The sequence below is a fragment of the Trifolium pratense genome, linkage group LG5 (assembly GCF_020283565.1).
Source record: "Trifolium pratense cultivar HEN17-A07 linkage group LG5, ARS_RC_1.1, whole genome shotgun sequence".
NCBI classification, from domain to species: Eukaryota; Viridiplantae; Streptophyta; class Magnoliopsida; order Fabales; family Fabaceae; genus Trifolium; species Trifolium pratense.
In genome coordinates this window covers 53,199,420-53,218,991 of record NC_060063.1, presented here as the reverse complement: position 1 = coordinate 53,218,991, position 19,572 = coordinate 53,199,420, and the positions used below count along the sequence as shown (strand labels likewise).

General features: G+C 32.7%; 2 protein-coding genes across 2 annotated transcripts; both read left to right on the top strand.

Moving 5' to 3' along the window:
• The first annotated feature begins 1,859 nt into the window (after positions 1-1,859).
• Positions 1,860-4,147, top strand: LOC123885030 (transcription factor TCP15). The gene has a single exon (XM_045934252.1). The coding sequence runs from the start codon at positions 2,361-2,363 to the stop codon at positions 3,696-3,698; it is 1,338 nt and encodes a 445-aa protein (XP_045790208.1). The 5' UTR covers positions 1,860-2,360; the 3' UTR covers positions 3,699-4,147.
• Positions 4,148-16,459: 12,312 nt separating this feature from the next.
• Positions 16,460-18,729, top strand: LOC123885829 (transcription factor bHLH47). The gene is made up of 5 exons (XM_045935159.1): positions 16,460-16,662; positions 16,968-17,064; positions 17,554-17,672; positions 17,866-17,993; positions 18,221-18,729. Exons 2-5 carry the CDS (start codon positions 17,018-17,020, stop codon positions 18,608-18,610), a joined length of 684 nt encoding a protein of 227 aa, XP_045791115.1. The 5' UTR covers positions 16,460-16,662; positions 16,968-17,017; the 3' UTR covers positions 18,611-18,729.
• Positions 18,730-19,572: the final 843 nt, after the last annotated feature.

Below are 19,572 nucleotides of genomic sequence, written 5' to 3'. Positions count from 1 at the left end.
ATACTACAAGGAAAGCTAGGATTTGTACTAGACTTATTTGTTTCCATTACATATATATGTCACAAATAATATCACATGAAGTGTCAATTTAATTACATTATTTTGAGCTAGTTTAGTGGTCAGTGGCAAGTTCTATAAGAAGATACTCTAAAAAAATAATTCTATAAGAAGAAACTATATAGGCTATTAATAAATGCAAAGAAAATGAGATTGGTTTTTGTAGAGTTAATTAATTTGGTCACATGAGATGAAAAGGAACAGTGTCAGCTTCAACTTGAAGTGAATGAAAAAAACTCATCAGGATTCAAGGGAATTCTAACCAATAAAAATGTTGAAATAGACTTCCCTTATAAACAACACATAGTGACTGCTTGTTCTCTCTGAAACTTTACAAGGATTTAGATCCATTTCCATGTGATACTTTGTGGTCCTAAGTCTCAACAAATTAACTCCCAATAGCATATGTGTTTTAGTTACCCTAAATTTCCTTATATGTATATATGTTGTCATTTTCTCCAATTAAAACCCTATTTATATCTTAAGCACTCAGTGATGTACATTTATTTAGGAAGGAATAAATTCAGTAGAAAGATTTATGTTCGTTCGAGTAAGATAAGATTATCCAAATTTTAAAATCGGATTTGATTATGTTTATTGAATTTAAAATGTATTTTGATATATTTAGATTGTCGATCTTAATTGAATGACTATAGATCTTCTGAGTGTAGGATTACATGCAGTTTTAACCGCATGCATTGAGCTTGATTTTAAAATAGGATTTTATTATGCATGTATATTAAATTTAATATCAATTTTAAAATTTAGATTGTTCCATCTTAATTAGATTACCATATAGATATTCTGAATGCAGGATTAAATGCAGGTTTGATCGGACCGAATGTATTGTGCTCCATTTATTCATTTATAGGTAATGGGTGCAACATTAATTCAAAGTGGAAAATGCAAATTGGTTTGTTTGATGTGATTGTTAAATTGAAAAAGAAGAAATTGATTGAGAGGTTTGGTCATGTAATGGATATGTATACAAATGCAACAGGTAATTAAACATTGCATGGCTTGTAATAGGCATTTGATAATTGACAACAAACATCCTTAGAGGGAAAATTAAAGTGATGAATACAAAGCTAATTTTGGATAATCCAAAGTATACACAAAAATGAGTACTATCTAACTATATCCTTATAGTTAGGGACCAAGATGTTTGTAATTGCATTAGAATATGATGTGAAATAAACTAAGCAAAACAAAATATAAACGCTCTAATTAGGCCCATATAATGAGAGAGGGAAAAAGCAAAGGAAATAAAAACAGTAGCAAAAGTAAAGAGAATTGGGGTGGGGATTGAGGAATCCCAAAGTTGAAGGGGCAAAGGTGAAGAAGAAAAGGCAAAATGAAATGATTACATGAATTGGAATGGGTCCCATTTTATAATATTTCCTTTCCAGGTCTTTCAAATTTTTTTATTTTTTTTTTGACTTGGGATCGGGTCCCACTTTGGCCACCATTGTCTTTATGGATTGAATGATAAAAAGAGCACCTCACGTGGAGTCTGAACCAAAGACTCTGTCCAACCACAATCAAAAGGGAACAACACAATAACAATACAATTCATACCCTTCTAAGTGAGTTTAGTTCAGTTGATATAAATATCGCATATATTACATGCAGAAGTTAGGGTTTGAATACTGAACATTTCACTTATTCATCTTTAAGGAGAAATTTCTAATCAATAAACTAATGGCAAAAAAAAAATACAATTCCGACCTTTTTCTCTTGCATCACACATAAATAAATAATAACCAAATTAAATTTTTTAAAAAATACCAAATATAAAAAAATTAGATTTTTTTTTTCCTACTTCCAGCTTAAATCTTGGTCTTTACATACAACTAGAATGATTAAAATGTTAAAATATCTACATTAAAAATGTAAAGGAGAAATATTAAAATTAAAAAAAATAGACAAACCACTGATCAGTTATAATTAAAAAGCTCATCAACAACACAACTCAAGAAAGCAATTTCTTTTCTGGAAAAAATCATGCTTTTTAAAGCTCACCCATATAATTCCCACTCATTATCTTTGTTGCTTAAAGCTCTTCTCCTCCACCTCCTCTCCTTATCTCATCTCTCTCTCTCTCTCTCTCTCTCTCTCTCTCTCTCTCTCTCACAATTCCAAAACAAAATTCCTTCATTTACACAAACAAAGTAACAAATATAACTTGACACCCATATCTCTTACTTAAAATGAGAAAAGACCCACCATATACATATTAAACTATAACCTCACTTATCACAAATAGTCTCTATCTTATAAATTTTATTACTCTCCATGCGATCATGGAGGGAGGAGATGATCTCCACCACCATCATCACCACCACCATCAGCATCTTCACCATCAACAGCATCAGCAGCAGCAACAGCGACAAAATTTCCCATTTCAACTTCTTGAAAAAAAAGAAGATAATAATCAAGAAGCAGCATCATGCTCAACTTCATCACCATATCCTTCACTAGCAATCTCACCAATCTCCCCAACAGAACCAAGTACATCAAATTCAAACCGATCCAACCAATTAGCATCGGCTTCAGCAGCAACAACCTCAGACCCTGGAAACAAAAAGCCGCCACCAAAACGAACCTCCACTAAAGACCGTCATACCAAAGTAGAAGGGCGTGGCCGCCGTATAAGAATGCCGGCACTTTGTGCCGCTCGGGTTTTTCAACTTACACGGGAATTAGGCCATAAATCTGACGGTGAAACCATTGAATGGCTCCTACAACAAGCTGAACCAGCTGTTATAGCAGCAACTGGTACTGGAACTATTCCTGCTAACTTCACTTCCCTCAACATCTCTCTCCGTAGCTCAGGCTCATCCATGTCTGTTCCATCTCAGCTTAGATCTTCTTACTTCAACCCCAATTTCTCACTTCAACAACGCAGAACACTTTTTCCTGGAATTGGTTTATCATCTTCAGATAACAGCAACAACAACAACACTTCAATGCTTCTAAATTTTCAATCAAATAACCTAAACCTAACAACAAACATGTTGCAGGCGAAACAAGAGCTTCGAGAAGGAAACGCAAACGCAAACGCGCCATCTTCATCTACAACGTTGGATTTATCAGAAACAAGTGGAGGAGAAGAATCTATGGGAGGTGGAAGAAAGAGAAGAACTGGAAGTGAGCAAGATTTATCATCAATACAACATCAAATGGGAAGTTATCTATTGCAATCAAGTGCAGGTTCGATTCCGGCAAGTCATACTCAAATTCCGGCGAATATATGGATGGTGGCTAATTCTAATAACCAAATAATGAGTGGTGGTGATCCTATTTGGACATTTCCGTCGGTGAATAATAGTGCTGCTGCTTTATATAGAGGAGCAGTTTCAACAAGTGGTTTACATTTTATGAATTTTCCACAACCTATGGCTTTGATGCCAGGTCAGCAATTAGGTAATTCGTCCGGTGGTGGCGGAGGTGGAGGTGGTGGTAATATTAATATGAATATGAACATGAATGAAGGACATTTGAGTATGCTCGCCGGTCTTAGTCCTTATCGTCCGGTTACTGATCACCCTCAATCTCATCAGCAACAACAACAACATCAACCAAGTGGATCACAGTCACATCATCGCGGCGGTAGCCATGATGATAGACATGATAATTAAGTACACACAAGTTGATCATCACCACTTGGTAGAAGAATATTATCATTATCATCATCTTCTTCTGCTTCTTCTTACATTACAGCTTGTCTAGTATTTTGATTTGATGATGTGTTTAATTTTAACACACGTGAGGTTTGTTTGATCTTATTCTAAATTGAGTTTTATTGTTTATTATATTATAATTCCCAAAATTAATTTTTTGGTGTGATTAAGATTTTGCAAGAGAGAATGATATTTCCAGGTGAAGAAGTGAAGAAAAAAGAAGACAGTTTTTTTTTAGGGTTTGGGAGATGTGATGAGAGATGAATGTCACTATTTAATTAACAATTGGGTTACTATTTGGCAGCATGCTTTTTCTTTTGATTTTTGTTTTTTTGTTTTTTTTTCCCTCTGGTAAAAAATGTGTTCTTTGAATTATTTCATTACTACTACAGGATATCTTATCATCATTGTTTGTGCAATTTTTCTCTTTTTTCTTTTTGATTTATTTATGTAGATAGTAGTAGCTTTTTAATTAATTGGTTTTGTAATTTTATGTTGAAAAGAAATCCAAGATTGAAAACGACTTAGTACTATTTGATTTGATTCCATTACACGGCTAGCTGAGTTTCCTACCTAACAGGCATTTTGGTTTTGCTTTCTCTCTTTCTGGGCCACAAACAAAGCTCGTGCGGTAAATAAAGGGATGAAACAGTGTTACTTACATTAAAACTATAGTAGTAAATAAATTGACATTACTTTTTGATATGAAAGTATATAGTGAATCATGCATGTGTGAGTGACATGAATGTGGAAGTATGATATACTTTTTTTTATTTATTTTCACTACCGGTTTAATCTGGTTCGGAGGTCAATTCTGATATTAATGATTCCAGCTCCCTTCCGATTGTAGTTGCGGAGATCGAACCGTGGTTCTTCCTATCAAATTTAGCGTCAATCACTACTGAATCAATTAACGATCGGTAGAAGTATACTATACTTATATAGTTACTTACTGCATGATGAATGAATATGATTAAGAATTTATAGTAAAAGAGAGATGGGATGGGATGGGGGGTACACAGTAGTAAGTAATAGGACGTAGTGGGGTATAAGACCTTATCGGTTTCCAGGTGTTGGCTCAGGTGGTGGGGTAGAGGTGCTGGTTATTGCCCAAACCAATGTACAATGTCACTGACAAACAGGTGGATCATTCCCCATCTTCTGTGTTTCTTTTCTTTTTTAAAAATTTTCAAAATTAAATGGAGCAGTTGCTGGCATCACAGAAAGATCCATGGTGAGTCTTAATGACCCTACTCAGATACGGCCCACCATTCCATCAATCAGGACCGTTCTTTTCTTGGGCCTACTCTTATTGAATCATTGGGTCACCAACGTGGATGTCTAATTCGAATCTATAGAGTACCAGTAGCAGTGTATCATTTGTATACGAGTGAATATATATGTCAAGAATCACAGTGATATAGTATTGGATTTTACACAAGTAGTAGTGTAAGTTTTTAAAAAATTATAATAGATTATCTTGATAATTACAGTCTCCCTCCAACAAAATTTCCTTTGGCTAACATGCCCTAATTAGAGACTTTGGAGTTTTTGATGCTCACAATCAAAAGTATCCAATCCAATGGATTCTAATAACTTAGATCATTTAGGTCGACAATGAAATCTGTTTCATTTATACATGGTCCGGTGGTTGAGCTGTTTTTCGAATATACCAATTGTTAGTTAGTTCAGTGGTGATTGACGCTGAATTTGGTAAGGAGGACCACACGGTTCAATCCCTCGCAACTGCGATTGGGGAGAGGAGTTAAAATCACTTAATATCGGAACTGATCCCCGAACCATATTAGGCAGTCTAGTAGGTCGGATATTAGTGGTGAAAAAATAAAAGAACATAAGTGAAATTCAAATTTTATTCTTGTGGGAGAGTTATATTATTATAGGTCCTGGGTTCGATCCCCAACTCATCGTAAACTAAAAATATATATATATATATATATATATATATATATATATATATATATATATATATATATATATATATCCTACAACATTATTGTCATAGCCTTTACTTGACACTTAAGCATCTAATAGGCGCCAAGTTCATAATTTGCACAATTCACCCAAAATTTAATGGACGATCAATTGTAGTTGTGGCAAAAAAGATTTATTTGATTAATTTCATTAAGAAAATTTAGATGAGTTTGGTCCGAGTGTTCACTAGAATCGGGAGAAATCTCATAGATTGCAAGGTCTTCGTATTGACAGCAAAATTTGAACTATTACTATCTATAGACCTTGATCCTATAGGGTTTCCAAAAATACAATATTTTGATTACTTTTTTCTTAAGATTACTTAATATTGTTTTAATTATGTTTTAGAATCTAATAATAACATCTCCTTACTAAAATAATAAGGAACATACGTGTTGATGGAATTGAAAATTGGTAGAGAAGGGAAAAAGAAGGATTATTAGGATATTCCTTTCCACTATAAAATTTGTTGTGCACAATATGATTCGTAGCCAACTTTATTTATGAAGATCATATATAAATTGCATGAGTATAAAGTAGCCAGCTATTATGCTTCTTAAATCATAATCAAAGCCCACACTTGATTAATATGATTAGTTATTAGTTGATGATCGAAGATGGTCAATAATGGAATAAAGAACCTTAGTGAGGTTCTAGTTATGGTTTAAAAGAGTAAGGTGATAATGACATTGCTCAAGATGATGGTTCCCACATCAAGTGCTATGATCTTGAGATGGACAAAGTCTTTATAACTAAAGGATATCGACTACTGTAAAAGTTTACTGTAAAAATTTATTATTATAAAATTTATGATTGAATTAGACACAATTCAAATTTTGTAACTTGTAATAAAATTCAACTCAATCTTATCCGAATATACCTTTTTCATTTGCTAATATAAATTTAGGGCGAGAGAATGCATAGTGTCAGAGGCTTCTGGTCTAGAACAAAACAAGGAAGACATTAGAGCTAAAAAAAACACTTTATAAATATATTTACATTTATCTCTTTCAAAAATACTAGTTGGAATCAGGGTCAATTCAGTCAGAATAAAGAGGACGACTCCAAAAACTAATCAAACAGGGGTTGATCATTTTTTAATAAATATTACATAAAATTTAAATGTAATTTATGTGAATAGGGATCAAATTGTACCAATATATAATTAATTTAAATATAATATACAACATTTGTCACCCCTTGAATCCCGATCATCTCACTTATCCACCTTAAGGGTAGAATTTCTTGTCACTAAACTACTTCACAAAAAATAAATAAAATTTTAAGCAAGTTATTTTCACACTTTAAGAAACAAATTTTGTATACTACTTATTTGTTAGAATTCAAATTATAAGTTTACTTTAAACCACCAAATTTCAAAATGGGACTTGGCGGAAACATATTTTGTTTTAAAATTTAATTGAAAAGCATTCTGAAATTAATGAGGTGTGTGAAAAAATTATTGTTGCAGTATTTGAAATGTCTCTTCTGCAGTGTCTGTCCATAAATTTAAGAAAGATTCAATCTGAATGATTGTTGTTTGAGTTGTTAAATCTAAAGAAACAACTGGAACAAATCATGCAATTACAGCACAACATTCCTATGTTAAATTTCAATCATCATAGTATAAAATAAAATTCAACGAGGGTTGGTCATGCTAGCAAAGTGTCCTTTTTCAAGGTTTTTTTTAATAATAGATTTTTCAGTGTATTTTTTATTACTAATTAAAAAAATGGCATCCTCTTAACTAAGATGATTTCAAATTTGACGTTGATGGATCTTATCACACCAATATAATTAAGTTTTGTTTCTATATTGGTCGAGCTACCTCTATTATGCCTGAACTTTGTAGTCTTGTTTAGGTCTCAAATTAGCTTGTAGTATGAGTCTCATTTTTATTCTTTTAGTGCTTGATTAACATAATTCGCTCTCATAAAGTTGGTGGTAATTGATCTTACCTGATCAGAAGAGTGACCGCATCTGACATTGCTCCGTTCAAGTCCCTGGTGAAGTGGAGGGAGTTGTGTACCTGCAGATGCTCTGACGCTCAAGTCAGTGAGAGTAAAGCAAATGTTTTCTATTGTGTGTGAATACGTACCTTGTGAGGATGGTGAATGTTGTATATATAGTCCCCCAGCGCTGGGCCAAGACCCTTGATGGCGTTAATGGTCATCAAGTGGCTGTCGGAAAACGGCTGGAGAGTCATGATGAGCAGTTAATGTTCATCATTCCGATGGTCGGCCGTAACAATACGCAAGCGTATTATGACCGTTGAATCATCGCAGGTCCTCGCATGCTGTTCTTTATTGGGCCCTCCTCGACGGCCCAGTTGGCAATTCATCAGCTGTCGGATTTCTTGGCCCAATCCAGAAAAGTAACCTTTATCTTGTGTCTCTTTTTCACAAAACTCTATATCTTATTGATCGGGAAGAATTAATAGAAGTATGAAATTAACTATGTCTACCACGAGATTAATTGGTGTGTAAATAAGAAAGGTTATTCCTCCTTCTCCATTACTGCTTCCTTTACATGAGTGATTGTAGACAAATGTTTTTTCCTCGAACAGTTCCTTAGCTTCAAAATGTCTAAAGACCCAACTATGGACCCAAAAAAAAAATGTAAGTGTATCATATTATCCTATGAATAACAATTTCCATAAATGTAAGTGTGTCATTGATATTTTTTTCTTTAAAAACTAAGTCTGATAAACGTTTATATCATTTTCCATAAATGTTAAAACATTACAAACTCCAACCCACCAAAATACGTTATGAACAATTGCTGCCTTACTTTCACAATGAAGAAGAAAATAAATATTGTGTCATACTCGTACCCATTATATGTTCACATGGATCTATATATATTGAATGCGATTAATGATATAGTACACACTACATTGCCACAAAAATGGTCCCCCCTTAAGTAAATCTTATACACCAAAATTATATGAAATGATTAGACCATCTATGCCACAAATTTGTTTAAGTAAAGAGTGAACAAGTCAGCTATATTTTGTACACAAAAGTGGCTGCGAACTTACTTGCTAAGATGCAACAGATTCTATATATTTGGCCCATAATATCCTTAGTTCCTTATTTGGGCCCAAAAGAATCTCTTAATCTTGTTATGGTTTCTCCCAATGAAATATGATTGATGTAGAGTTACACAACCATGTGCCTCCTTAGTGGCGTTTAGCCTACAAGTTGGTGGTTACTGGTCACTACAATAGTAATTGGAGGTATAGACCCACCATTACCACATATATCCACTTAAATCATTGGTGTGCTGGCATGCTATGTTTGCACTTTGTATGTACATAGTAAATAAAGAGTTTTCTTGTTGCCATTTATTGCTTTGGATGCATTGTTTTAGAGGTAAAAACATTATGATTAAGTTGGAAGAGAGTACGGTTTCCAGTATTACAAACTCATAGCTTTTGACCAAGCAACTTCTTGTTGGGCAGGTCAAGGAGAGATACCTTGTAAAAGAAAAATAAATTAGTTTGCCTATTCAACATTATTATGGACAGTCATGTAATTATAATTCAGCTGGTAGTGTTAAAGACGTTGATACGTAGGAATTTGAGTATGAATCGAGGATCTTTCACTTTTTCGAGGATCTTTCACTTTTTTATGCTTAAAGTGTGTAAGTAGCAACTAGATTGTTTGACAAAAAAAAAATATTATGAACCGATTTGTAAGATGGAGATTATCCCCCACTTATAAACATATTTACATGCCATATTTCATCAAAGGTGATACTCTTAAAACACATGTCATTAGGTACGACATCTCGAGTATAATAATAACATCAGTGGTTTGATAATTAAATTGATACTCGGAACTCAATGAATCTTGAATTTTGATTTTAATCTAATCTATATAAAAAAGTTAATTGTTGTGGAAAGATCAAAACTGTTCTCACTTTAGAAGTTGTCATGTGTCCCATTGAAGGGTATTAAAAATCATATAACTGAACTAAAACACAATAAAGTGAGTCATGTAACTAAGCCAACCAAACCATTTTTAATGTTGTGAGAGTAAAAATCACTTTTTGAACTAAGCCAAATGCAAAACGGCTCCAATCCAGTTAGAAATGAACCTAGCCAAATGCAAAAAGTGAGTCATGTGACATGTTTTCACTTCTTCCAAGACAGGCTAACCTCCATCACTCTTTTTTCCTTCTCTCAATGTCTAACCAAATTTGAAATTCAAAATTTTCTTCTTTCTCTTGACTTATTCAAAATTTTATATCGTCTTTACTCATTTTCATTTCATTCACTTTCATTTCTTTCTCTCACATTTTTTCTTTCTAATATGCATTTTCTACACTATTCATTTCTTTCTCTTTTTTGAAATTTAAAACACCACTTACACTATTCATCTTCATCAAGTAAGTTATTCTTTCTCTATTCTTCTTTCTCATTTTTTTAAAATATACTCTAATATCTTCATTTTTTCTAAACTCCATTTTTGTGTCTTCCCATTTTGCAGGAAAGTTATTCTTTTTTTGAAATAATAATGATTTTAAATGGTTTTTTATTTTAATTTATTGGATAAATGATTTTTTATTTTAATGAATAATTACAAATATTTTGTAACCTTTGATGAATAAAATCAATTACTGATATACATCTTAACTATCGTATTGGGTTAAGTTATAACTAATAAAAATCTCAAAAAACTTATTTTTGCATGGGATAAGTTATAACTGACATAAATTTTAACTGTGTAAACACTATCATATACGGGATAAACTATTACTAATAAAAATTTCAAAATAGTTATCATATGTGAGACAGGTTTCCAACTAATAAAATTTTAAAAAAAACTATTTTACACGGAATAAGTTATAACTGACATAAATTTCCAAAAACCATCATATACGTGACAAATTATCACTAATAAAAATTTTAAAAAATTATCATATGTGAGACAAGTTCTAACTAATAAAATTTTCAAAAAACCTATTTTACACGGGATAAGTTATAACTGACATAAATTTTAACTATTATATATGGGATAAACTATCACTGATGAAAATTTCAAAATAAAAATCATATGTAAGACAAGTTATAACTAATAAAAATTTCAAAAAAATTATTTTACACGGGATAAATTCTAACTGATATATAAATTTTAACTATCATATACGAGACAAATTATCACTGATAAAAAATTTAGTATGGAAAAATACCATAACTATATATTGGAAAAATCAATTATGTCAATACCATAACTATAGTATATCGGAAAAAACAATTATGTCAAGGATCAAGTTTCACGCATGGATATGCGGATCTGTTCAACATAAAAGTCTTTCATACATATTTTCGTAAAAAAAAAAAAAAAACTTTCATACATATTTTAAATGAGATTAAAGATAACTGCTATAATTTTCATTTACACCTAAAATGTAATTGCTATAATTTTCTATTCACAAATCTTAACTTCAAAAATTTTAAATGTTTGTCGCTATCGCACGGGTCTATTACTAGTATCATCTTAAAATATAGATTTGGTCTAACTAAATTTTTTACAAAAATGACTTGTAAAATGATGATTGTCCACCACTATAAACACTTTTCTAGATCATATCTTATATCAGATATGAGACTCTTAACAAATATCAGTTTTGTTGAATTATTACGCATGCTCAATTGATATTGTTTATGGATTGGGCTTTAGTGGCAAATCTTGATGTTTATAGTCCAAAAGTTGTAATCAAGGAATCCTCTTTTTTGCTTAAAAACACCAATTACCTTCTCTATTTTATCTGATGTTTAGATATGAGACTTGTTCAACATTTTCCTTCAAGTTCAATTCAACTCAATGTGGTCCAATTAATTGTGACTTGCATACCATATTTGTTTCCAACCTTCTTTCTTTTCTGTTTTTTAGGTACCACAAGCCATTAATATGTGCATTATTTGTATTACAATGTAGTTGTGTACTATTCCTATATCATTAAGGAGGATGATGCTACAAATTAAGTAGGCAGATAGTAGCTATAACTAGCAAAAACCTTCAATTCAATCTAGTTATATAACCTCCCTGAGTCTGAGCCTGCATCTCTAGATTTTCTCTCTCCCACTTTATTATTTACATACAATGACAAGTGATAGTGTGGGAGGTACAAGTACAATAATGCAAGAGAATGCAGTTTCTCAAATATGGTGGCCAAATACCTCACATAATGTCGGTGATCTGACTTGGTCGAGGATTTGTCCCTGCTGTTGGCTTGGTGCATTTAGTATGTGGACTCTAATTTGATGAAACAAACTAGATGAGTTCATTTGGTTGTAGTTATAGTTTGTTTGATTTTTACTTAATTGCAGTTTTTGTCTTATATTTTATCACATTTATGAAAATATCCTCTCCTAATTAAAATTAAATTTTATAGTCCCTCAATTGTGACATTTATTGCAATTTTAATCGCAACTTAGAAGGTGGACGTTGATGCGTGGCTGCCGTCGCCACCAATAGACATAGAAAAACAACTTTCTTTTACAGAGAGAAAACTTCCAATAACTAGATGAGTTGTGTTCTGGATTGGGCCTAAGCCCAACACATGAGGAGTTTGTTTGTTCTCATGTCGTGCTCGACCCAATAATGAATAGGCTCAAGGTCGTGCCTTCTTATCCAACGATCATAGAAGTCGGCCTTCTGTAACGGGCGACATCAGAATGATTGACATTTACCGCCAATCATGACTTTATTCTGACAACTATTAATGGCGATGACGTCATGTCTGTCCTCACATTAATGGTCTTAACTCTGTGCTGAAACATATAAAAACCCATCTCATGCAAAAGGCTCTAATACTTTTACTCACTCTCTAAAACTTTCACTTCAGGCATAATCTAACTTCGGCGTCAGAGTGTCTACAAGTACAATTTTCCTTTAACCGCCACCGTAGTGAAGAAGAATATCACTGACTATGTCAATTTTGATTAGGTAAGATTAAGTCGAAATCTAAAATAGACTTCTTGTGGTGTTATATTGTTTTACCGAAGTTGTGCTATTGTCGGCTAATATTCTATGAGTGAGAGAGAGAGAGAGAGAGAGAGTTTTATAATCATAATCATGTGGTATATAAACCATCTTTGAGATATCATAAAGGTGATCCCCAAGCTCCTCACCATGGCATGCCTCATGCAAGAAGGATCTACTTGTAGCGAAAGCATCTGGAAAATACATACGCTAAATTAAGATGACACTCAAATCTAATCAAATATGATTTCTTATCATTGTTTTCCAGTTCTACCAACAATTGGAAAGTTATTATTATGACTAAAAGGCGCATACAGTTCATTTTCCAGAATAATATGAATCAAATTTGGCAAAACCATTAGAATACACTACAACATTTATGCTCTTTAGGAACAATTGAAAAATGTTGCCAGAACTGTGAAAAACGTTGTCTAAAATAATAGGGGATGTTTTTCAGTCGTCCTATATGCGACCGTTGCCTATTGTCATAGGTGATGTTTTTTTCGCACTATTTGGCTACACTATTCAAAATCGTCCCCTATACTATAAGAAAATGGGACGTTTTTCCCCCTTACATCTTAGGCGATGTTTTTGAAGTATTGTCACTATTGGAGACACTTTTGAAGTGTTCCCTAAAAGTGTACTATGTTTGAACGGTATAAGGCAAATATTCTCACATCTGGCAATAACTACAAAATATTCTCAAAAAGTGAAATAATATAAATACAATTTCTACCATAATTTAATAAAGTAGACAATGAAAATTTATCAAACACAAATTGAACCAAATATAACACGTGTGTGGATTTTGGGAGAACTCGGGTTCGATTCCTGAGTGAAACAATTTCTTGATCAGGTTTTACTTACCTCGCGACCGAACTCTGGATTACTAGGGTCATTTCCCCTGGGAACCAGAGGATTATAAATTTATAAACAAAAAAAAAAACACGTGTGTACCACAAAAGTTAATGAAATCTTCAAATACATGTGGTAAACAATGTCTAACATTACTTAATACTTTAAGTTATACTCTTTGATGTACAAGTCTAGCAAAATACATAGTTTCTTTAAGTTTAATACTTCAAGTACAAGCCTAAAAAACATCATTCAAGTTTGTCTTCTTGGATCTCATCATCGTCTACATCATCCTCCGCATCACCTATGTCGTCCTCTTGAATTTCATCACTTACACCTATAAGCGGAACACCGATGAAAAAAAACCGATTAAGAAAACCAAAACAGAGGTCAGAGAAGCGGAACAGAGGCTGGAGAAGCGGAACTATAAAATAAAGGTGCATTATATAAGCGGAACAGCGATGAAGAAAACCAAAACAGACAACACCTAATAGAGGTCGACTTCTAATCTCATTCTTAGAAAGTCTAATCCTGATTAATTTAAATCATGAAGTCGTGACTAGTTGGTCAATTGGTGATTGGTGTTAGACTTGTTAGGAAGGATCACTGTTCAGAGACTAAAATTACTTGATGTCAGAACTGACTTCAAACCATATTATACAATCTAGTGGGCTGAATACCGATAGTGAAAACTAAAAAAATAAACCGTGAAGCCGTGTAGGCAATTTTGTTCAGATTTGGACATGGACAACTACGGTATAATTTTGTTTTCAATATACTAGTAGTACTAATTAAGATTGCAATTACTTGACATCATCGTCCAATTTTAAAATCGTGTTTGCTAATTGCTACTAATACACTGACGTGAGAATTGGCCCGTTTGTTTGTTACCTGTAATAATGTATAATCAAGGCAGTAATCGTGTTATTAATTAATGTCATTATAGCTTTTGAACAAGCTTACTACATATGGTGCCTGAATTAATTGACATCATCAATATTTGTTGAGTTAGAAAAGGAAACAATAGAAAGTTATGATGACATGGTCATTCATGTGTATTCTTATCCTTACCGTGGTTGCCACACGCATAGTAAAAATTGTAAGGATTTGATATGATGCATAGCTGAGGAGTACACACGCATTTCTGTTTCGTACAATAAGTCAATAGTCAGCGTTATTTTCTTCCGCTCAATTACAGAATCAAATCGTACTAAACTGCTAATCCCGCACACGTTTTGGTTTCGGACTTGAAAAATGTTAAACAGTACCCTCAAACAAGTTTAGGATATATGTTAATGTATTTAAATATTATACTTTTACAATTAGTAATATAAAATATTTAATACTTAAATAGTTGAATGCTCAAGTGTGAATATAATCTTTTTATATTTTTGTTTTCTTGACATGTGCACTTAGAACACATGTTAATATTTTCCTTAAATATGTGTTCAAGTCACTTTTCCTTAAATATATCCAAACATAATTATCATCTTTATTGTAAAAAAGGAATTAAATAAAAAAAATGTGAAATGACTTTATAAGAAATAAGAAAAAGGCAAAATTACACCAGAGGTCCTTTATCTTATTTATTTGTAACATTTTAGTCCTTCATCTTTTTTTTGTCCCGTTTAGGTCCTTTATCTCATCTATTTGTAACATTTTGGTCCTTTTTTCTCATTTTTTATTCAAAAAATAGTGATGTGGCTTGACACATCAGAAACTTTTATTTTTTAAAATAATTTTTATTGAAAATAAAGAAACCCAGCAAAATGATGAATATCTTCATCATCTTTATCATCTTTCCAAAATAACTCCATTAAAACCAAACTCCAAATTAAACCAATGAATCAAAGTCCAAATCGATGAAAACACAAGAAAAAACTCAAATTAACCTTAGTACATCATGGACTTGATGATTCATTATAAAAAAAATAACAAAATTGAAACCCATATCAACAAAAAATACAAGAAATTTCAACAAATTCATATAAACCAAACTCAATCTTAGAACAATAAAAAAGCTCAGATTTGTTTATGCCAAGAGAAATTTGTTGTTGTGCTCTCTGTAATTTTTCTCAAGGTTTATTGTGAACTTAGGGATTTTGATTTTGATATTTCTAGGGTTGAAGTTGGGGATTTTGTGTTCTCTGGAAAATTTGAAGGAACCTGATGAAGGAACCCATATCTCTTCATCTGTTTTATGGATTTTTTTATATAAAAATATATTTTAAAAAAAAGTTTCTGATGTGTCAAGCCATGTCAGTATTTTTTGAATAAAAAATGCGAAAAAGGACCGAATTGTTACAAATAAATAAGATAAAGGATCTAAACGGGACAAAAAAAAGATGAAGGACTAAAGTGTTACAAATAAATAAGATAAAGGACCTCTGGTGTAATTTGTAAATTTGTAGTAACAATTTATAAATTTCTAATTAATAAAATATACACATTTTCAAAGGCAATTTTTTATTACTTTATTCCTTCATCAATATCCTCATGTTAACCCAAAAAATCATTTTTCTAGATAGCATCATCACCAAGTGATGTTAACTAAAAAAAAATCAACTAGTAGTAAAAAAAGAAAACTAAAATCTATGAAGCTCAGACACAGATACGGACACCAGATACGAAATGGACACTAACACACTAATACCAATAAAAATTTTAAAAAATAATATAATTTAGTGTAATCATAAGTGTCGATGTCGGTGTCGAACACAGACACACCTAATTTAAGGAGTGTCGCTGCTTTATATACTAAAATTGATCCAATAACATTTGAGTAAAATGGAAGAAAAAGGAAAAGACAAAAAAATGAATCACGTGGGGAACTCATTGGATATGGATGATCGAATCGAATAAGCATCAACACGCCACGCGCCTTCCTGTGACAGGTATCCTCCCGCCACACTCCTCTCACACAAACCAATCCCCTTTTTCTCTCTCTTCTGCCCTAATTTTTCATTTCCTCACAATTTTAAATCTCTTTCATTTCTCAATTCCAAATCAACTTCATCCTTCTAATTTCACACTTCAATATATATTCTAATTCCATTCCTTCAGATTCATCTTCCACGAACAAGGTTTGTTATTTGATGATTAGATCGTTTTCTGTTTGATTCATTGAATTTTATTATGGTTACCCCCTGTTTCGTTTATACGAGTTTTTATAGAAATTAAAGTTATGTACTTTGTTTACTACTTTATTTTACTGTATTCCCAAATTGATTGAATCTGGAAGCACGGGTTTTTTTTTTTTTACTTTGTCATCAGCAGTGAAAAAAATTAATAACAAACAAAATATTCAGTTTTTCCATTATTATTTACTTGTACTTGGTTTTATTTATTAAAGATGGAAAATTGAAGTAGTTTTGTTTTTGTACTTTAGGAAAATTGTTTCTGCAAGAATTGTAGAAAGGGATAGCTGGTTTTGTTGATATGGGGTCAGAGAGTATTGCTCCAATGGTTGAGACATCAAAAAACAGGTTAGAGATTCTTTTAAATCGTTTTTTTGCTTTTTTTTGGTAAACTAAGGTATTTTCCTGGCGCAACTGCGGATTCTTACTTAAATCGATAGACAATATTTAATTGAATTGTTGGAAATCAAAGTATGGTATTCTCTGCGTGCAACTGCAGAATCTTAAATTGTTTTTGTTAATAGACAATATTGAATTTCCTTTCTTTAATTGTTTTCCTTTTGAGAAACATTTTGAAATGATAATTTTATACATTTGATGTATTGAATCGGTGCAAATATGAATTTATAATTATCTATTGTTCTCTTTGTTTGAACTTTGAACGCTGTTAGTTACTTCATCATGCAATCGGTTATTACATAATCACAAATTTTAGATTTAGTCAAGAGTCGTGACTACTGATAAGTAATAATGGTAGTGTTGGTGATGACATGATACTAATAGCATAGTTTTTTTGGAACGACAATTCCTTATATTTGTATGCTTGATTGATTTCAGGTCTTCTCCTGGTACAGTAAACCAAGGGAAAGTCCCTAAGAGAATTCACAAGGCTGAAAGGGAGAAAATGAAGCGTGAACACTTAAACGAACTCTTTCTTGATCTTGCCAATGTTCTTGGTAACCTCTTGTGCCTCTATTGCTTATCTTGACTAGGTTCAAATTTTTACTGTGTACCTGCTTGCACCATTCAACTTGAGTTATGTTTCTTTTGTACTTTGTATGCCATACCACATTTGACATGTTGCTTGAATTTGACTTTACGTGCTTTTTCCCTCCTTTTCTTTTGGTTTTCTGGTGGTGATCGGGATAGATCTCAATGAGCCGAACAATGGAAAGGCTTCTATATTGTGTGAAGCTTCTAGGCTGCTAAAGGACTTGCTCTGTCAGATTCAGTCCCTCAAGAAGGAGAACGTCTCTTTGTTGTCTGAATCTCATTATGTAAGTTTGCCACTCTTTTTCCTCCTTTTATCCTTTCATTTTACTGCGTGTTGAATTTTGATATGTCTGGGGAAAAGCTTTTATTTTTTGCTAGTTGACTTTTAGTCTGTTCTGTTTGTGTAATCTTTTGGCTAGTTATTTACTTGAGCTGATTAGTAGTATTTCATCACACTTTGGAAATTGATACTTCGATGTGTGTATTTATTGCGATTGGCTTAATTGGGCAGGTAACCATGGAGAAAAATGAACTGAAGGAGGAAAATGGTAGTTTAGAAACTCAAATTGAGAAGCTTCAAGGAGAGATACAGGCAAAAATGGCTCAATCCAAACCTGACCTGAATGTACCTCCTCATTTGGAGCTTGAGCTGCCAGAACTGACAAAATTTCCAGGACATGCTTTCCAAATGCCTACCATAGAACCTACATTGCAGCAAGGACCTGCTGTTTTGGTTGTCCCTTTTCGTCCTGATCTTCAAGCTGCTTTTCCAGCTCCTAATGTTACTGAGCTCACGCCAAAACCTGCACCTGGTATCAGTAAACCACATGCCAGGTATCCCACGCCAGCTGATTCGTGGCCATCTCAACTGCTTGGAGAGCAACCAACTTCTAATCTGTAGAGTTTTAGTTTCTGTATTGGTATTAGTATAGCCATCCAACTACCTTTCCTAATTGCAATGCTGCTTTGGAGCTGTGTATAAATTATATATATTCAATGATCTTAGAAAATTTTACTCAATTCTGTTGTGCCTTAGTTTTGAGTTGAGTTAGTTCAACTTATTTTTCATGGGCTGAACTGAAAGATGTGTCAATGTTACAGTTACAGTAGTAAGTCTACGATCTTGGCTGTCGGTGACGATTGCACTGTTCCAATTTACCATAGTTAGGATATGAGTCATTTGATCTCTATCCAGCTGCTTAGGTTGATGGGTGTGGATATTTATTTTAAAGGGTTGCAAGAATTATTGAGTATTGACTGCAATGAATCTAGATCTCTGGTTTTTGTGGATACTATTATTTTGTTGTGCTTTTCCTTGGGACCGTGTCTGACGTGACGATTAAGCCACATGAATGAGTTGATTCGTCTATTTCTATTCTAGTTTTAGGATGAATTTTTTTCTTGACACTTTTGTTTTGGCAAGATTTTGAAAGGATGTGACTGAACATGGAAAAATTCACCTTTAATTTTGTTTTTTCAAATTCAAAAAGGGATAGAAGAAACTGGCCTCCACTTTTTTATCTCTACTTTGGTGGGTTGGATTATGATTATGATTATGATTATTATTGAACGGGGCCACTTGAATGCAAAGAAGTGAAGGTGAACAAGTCTTGAAATTTGTGTGTTTTATTTTAAAATATAAATAATTTTTGTTTCAATATAAAAATTATTTTTTTTCCGCCTTTTCAACTAATGTCTCGAGAAAATTAGTTAGTATAACCCTTAATTTTATCTAGGAAATAATTAACTCAAAATAGTCGTATAAATATCATTCCTCTCGTACACTATTTTGTAGGGTTGAGCACGGACCCGTGACTCGAAATCGATATAATCGACAACACATTGAAGCATTCGACCGGGTTG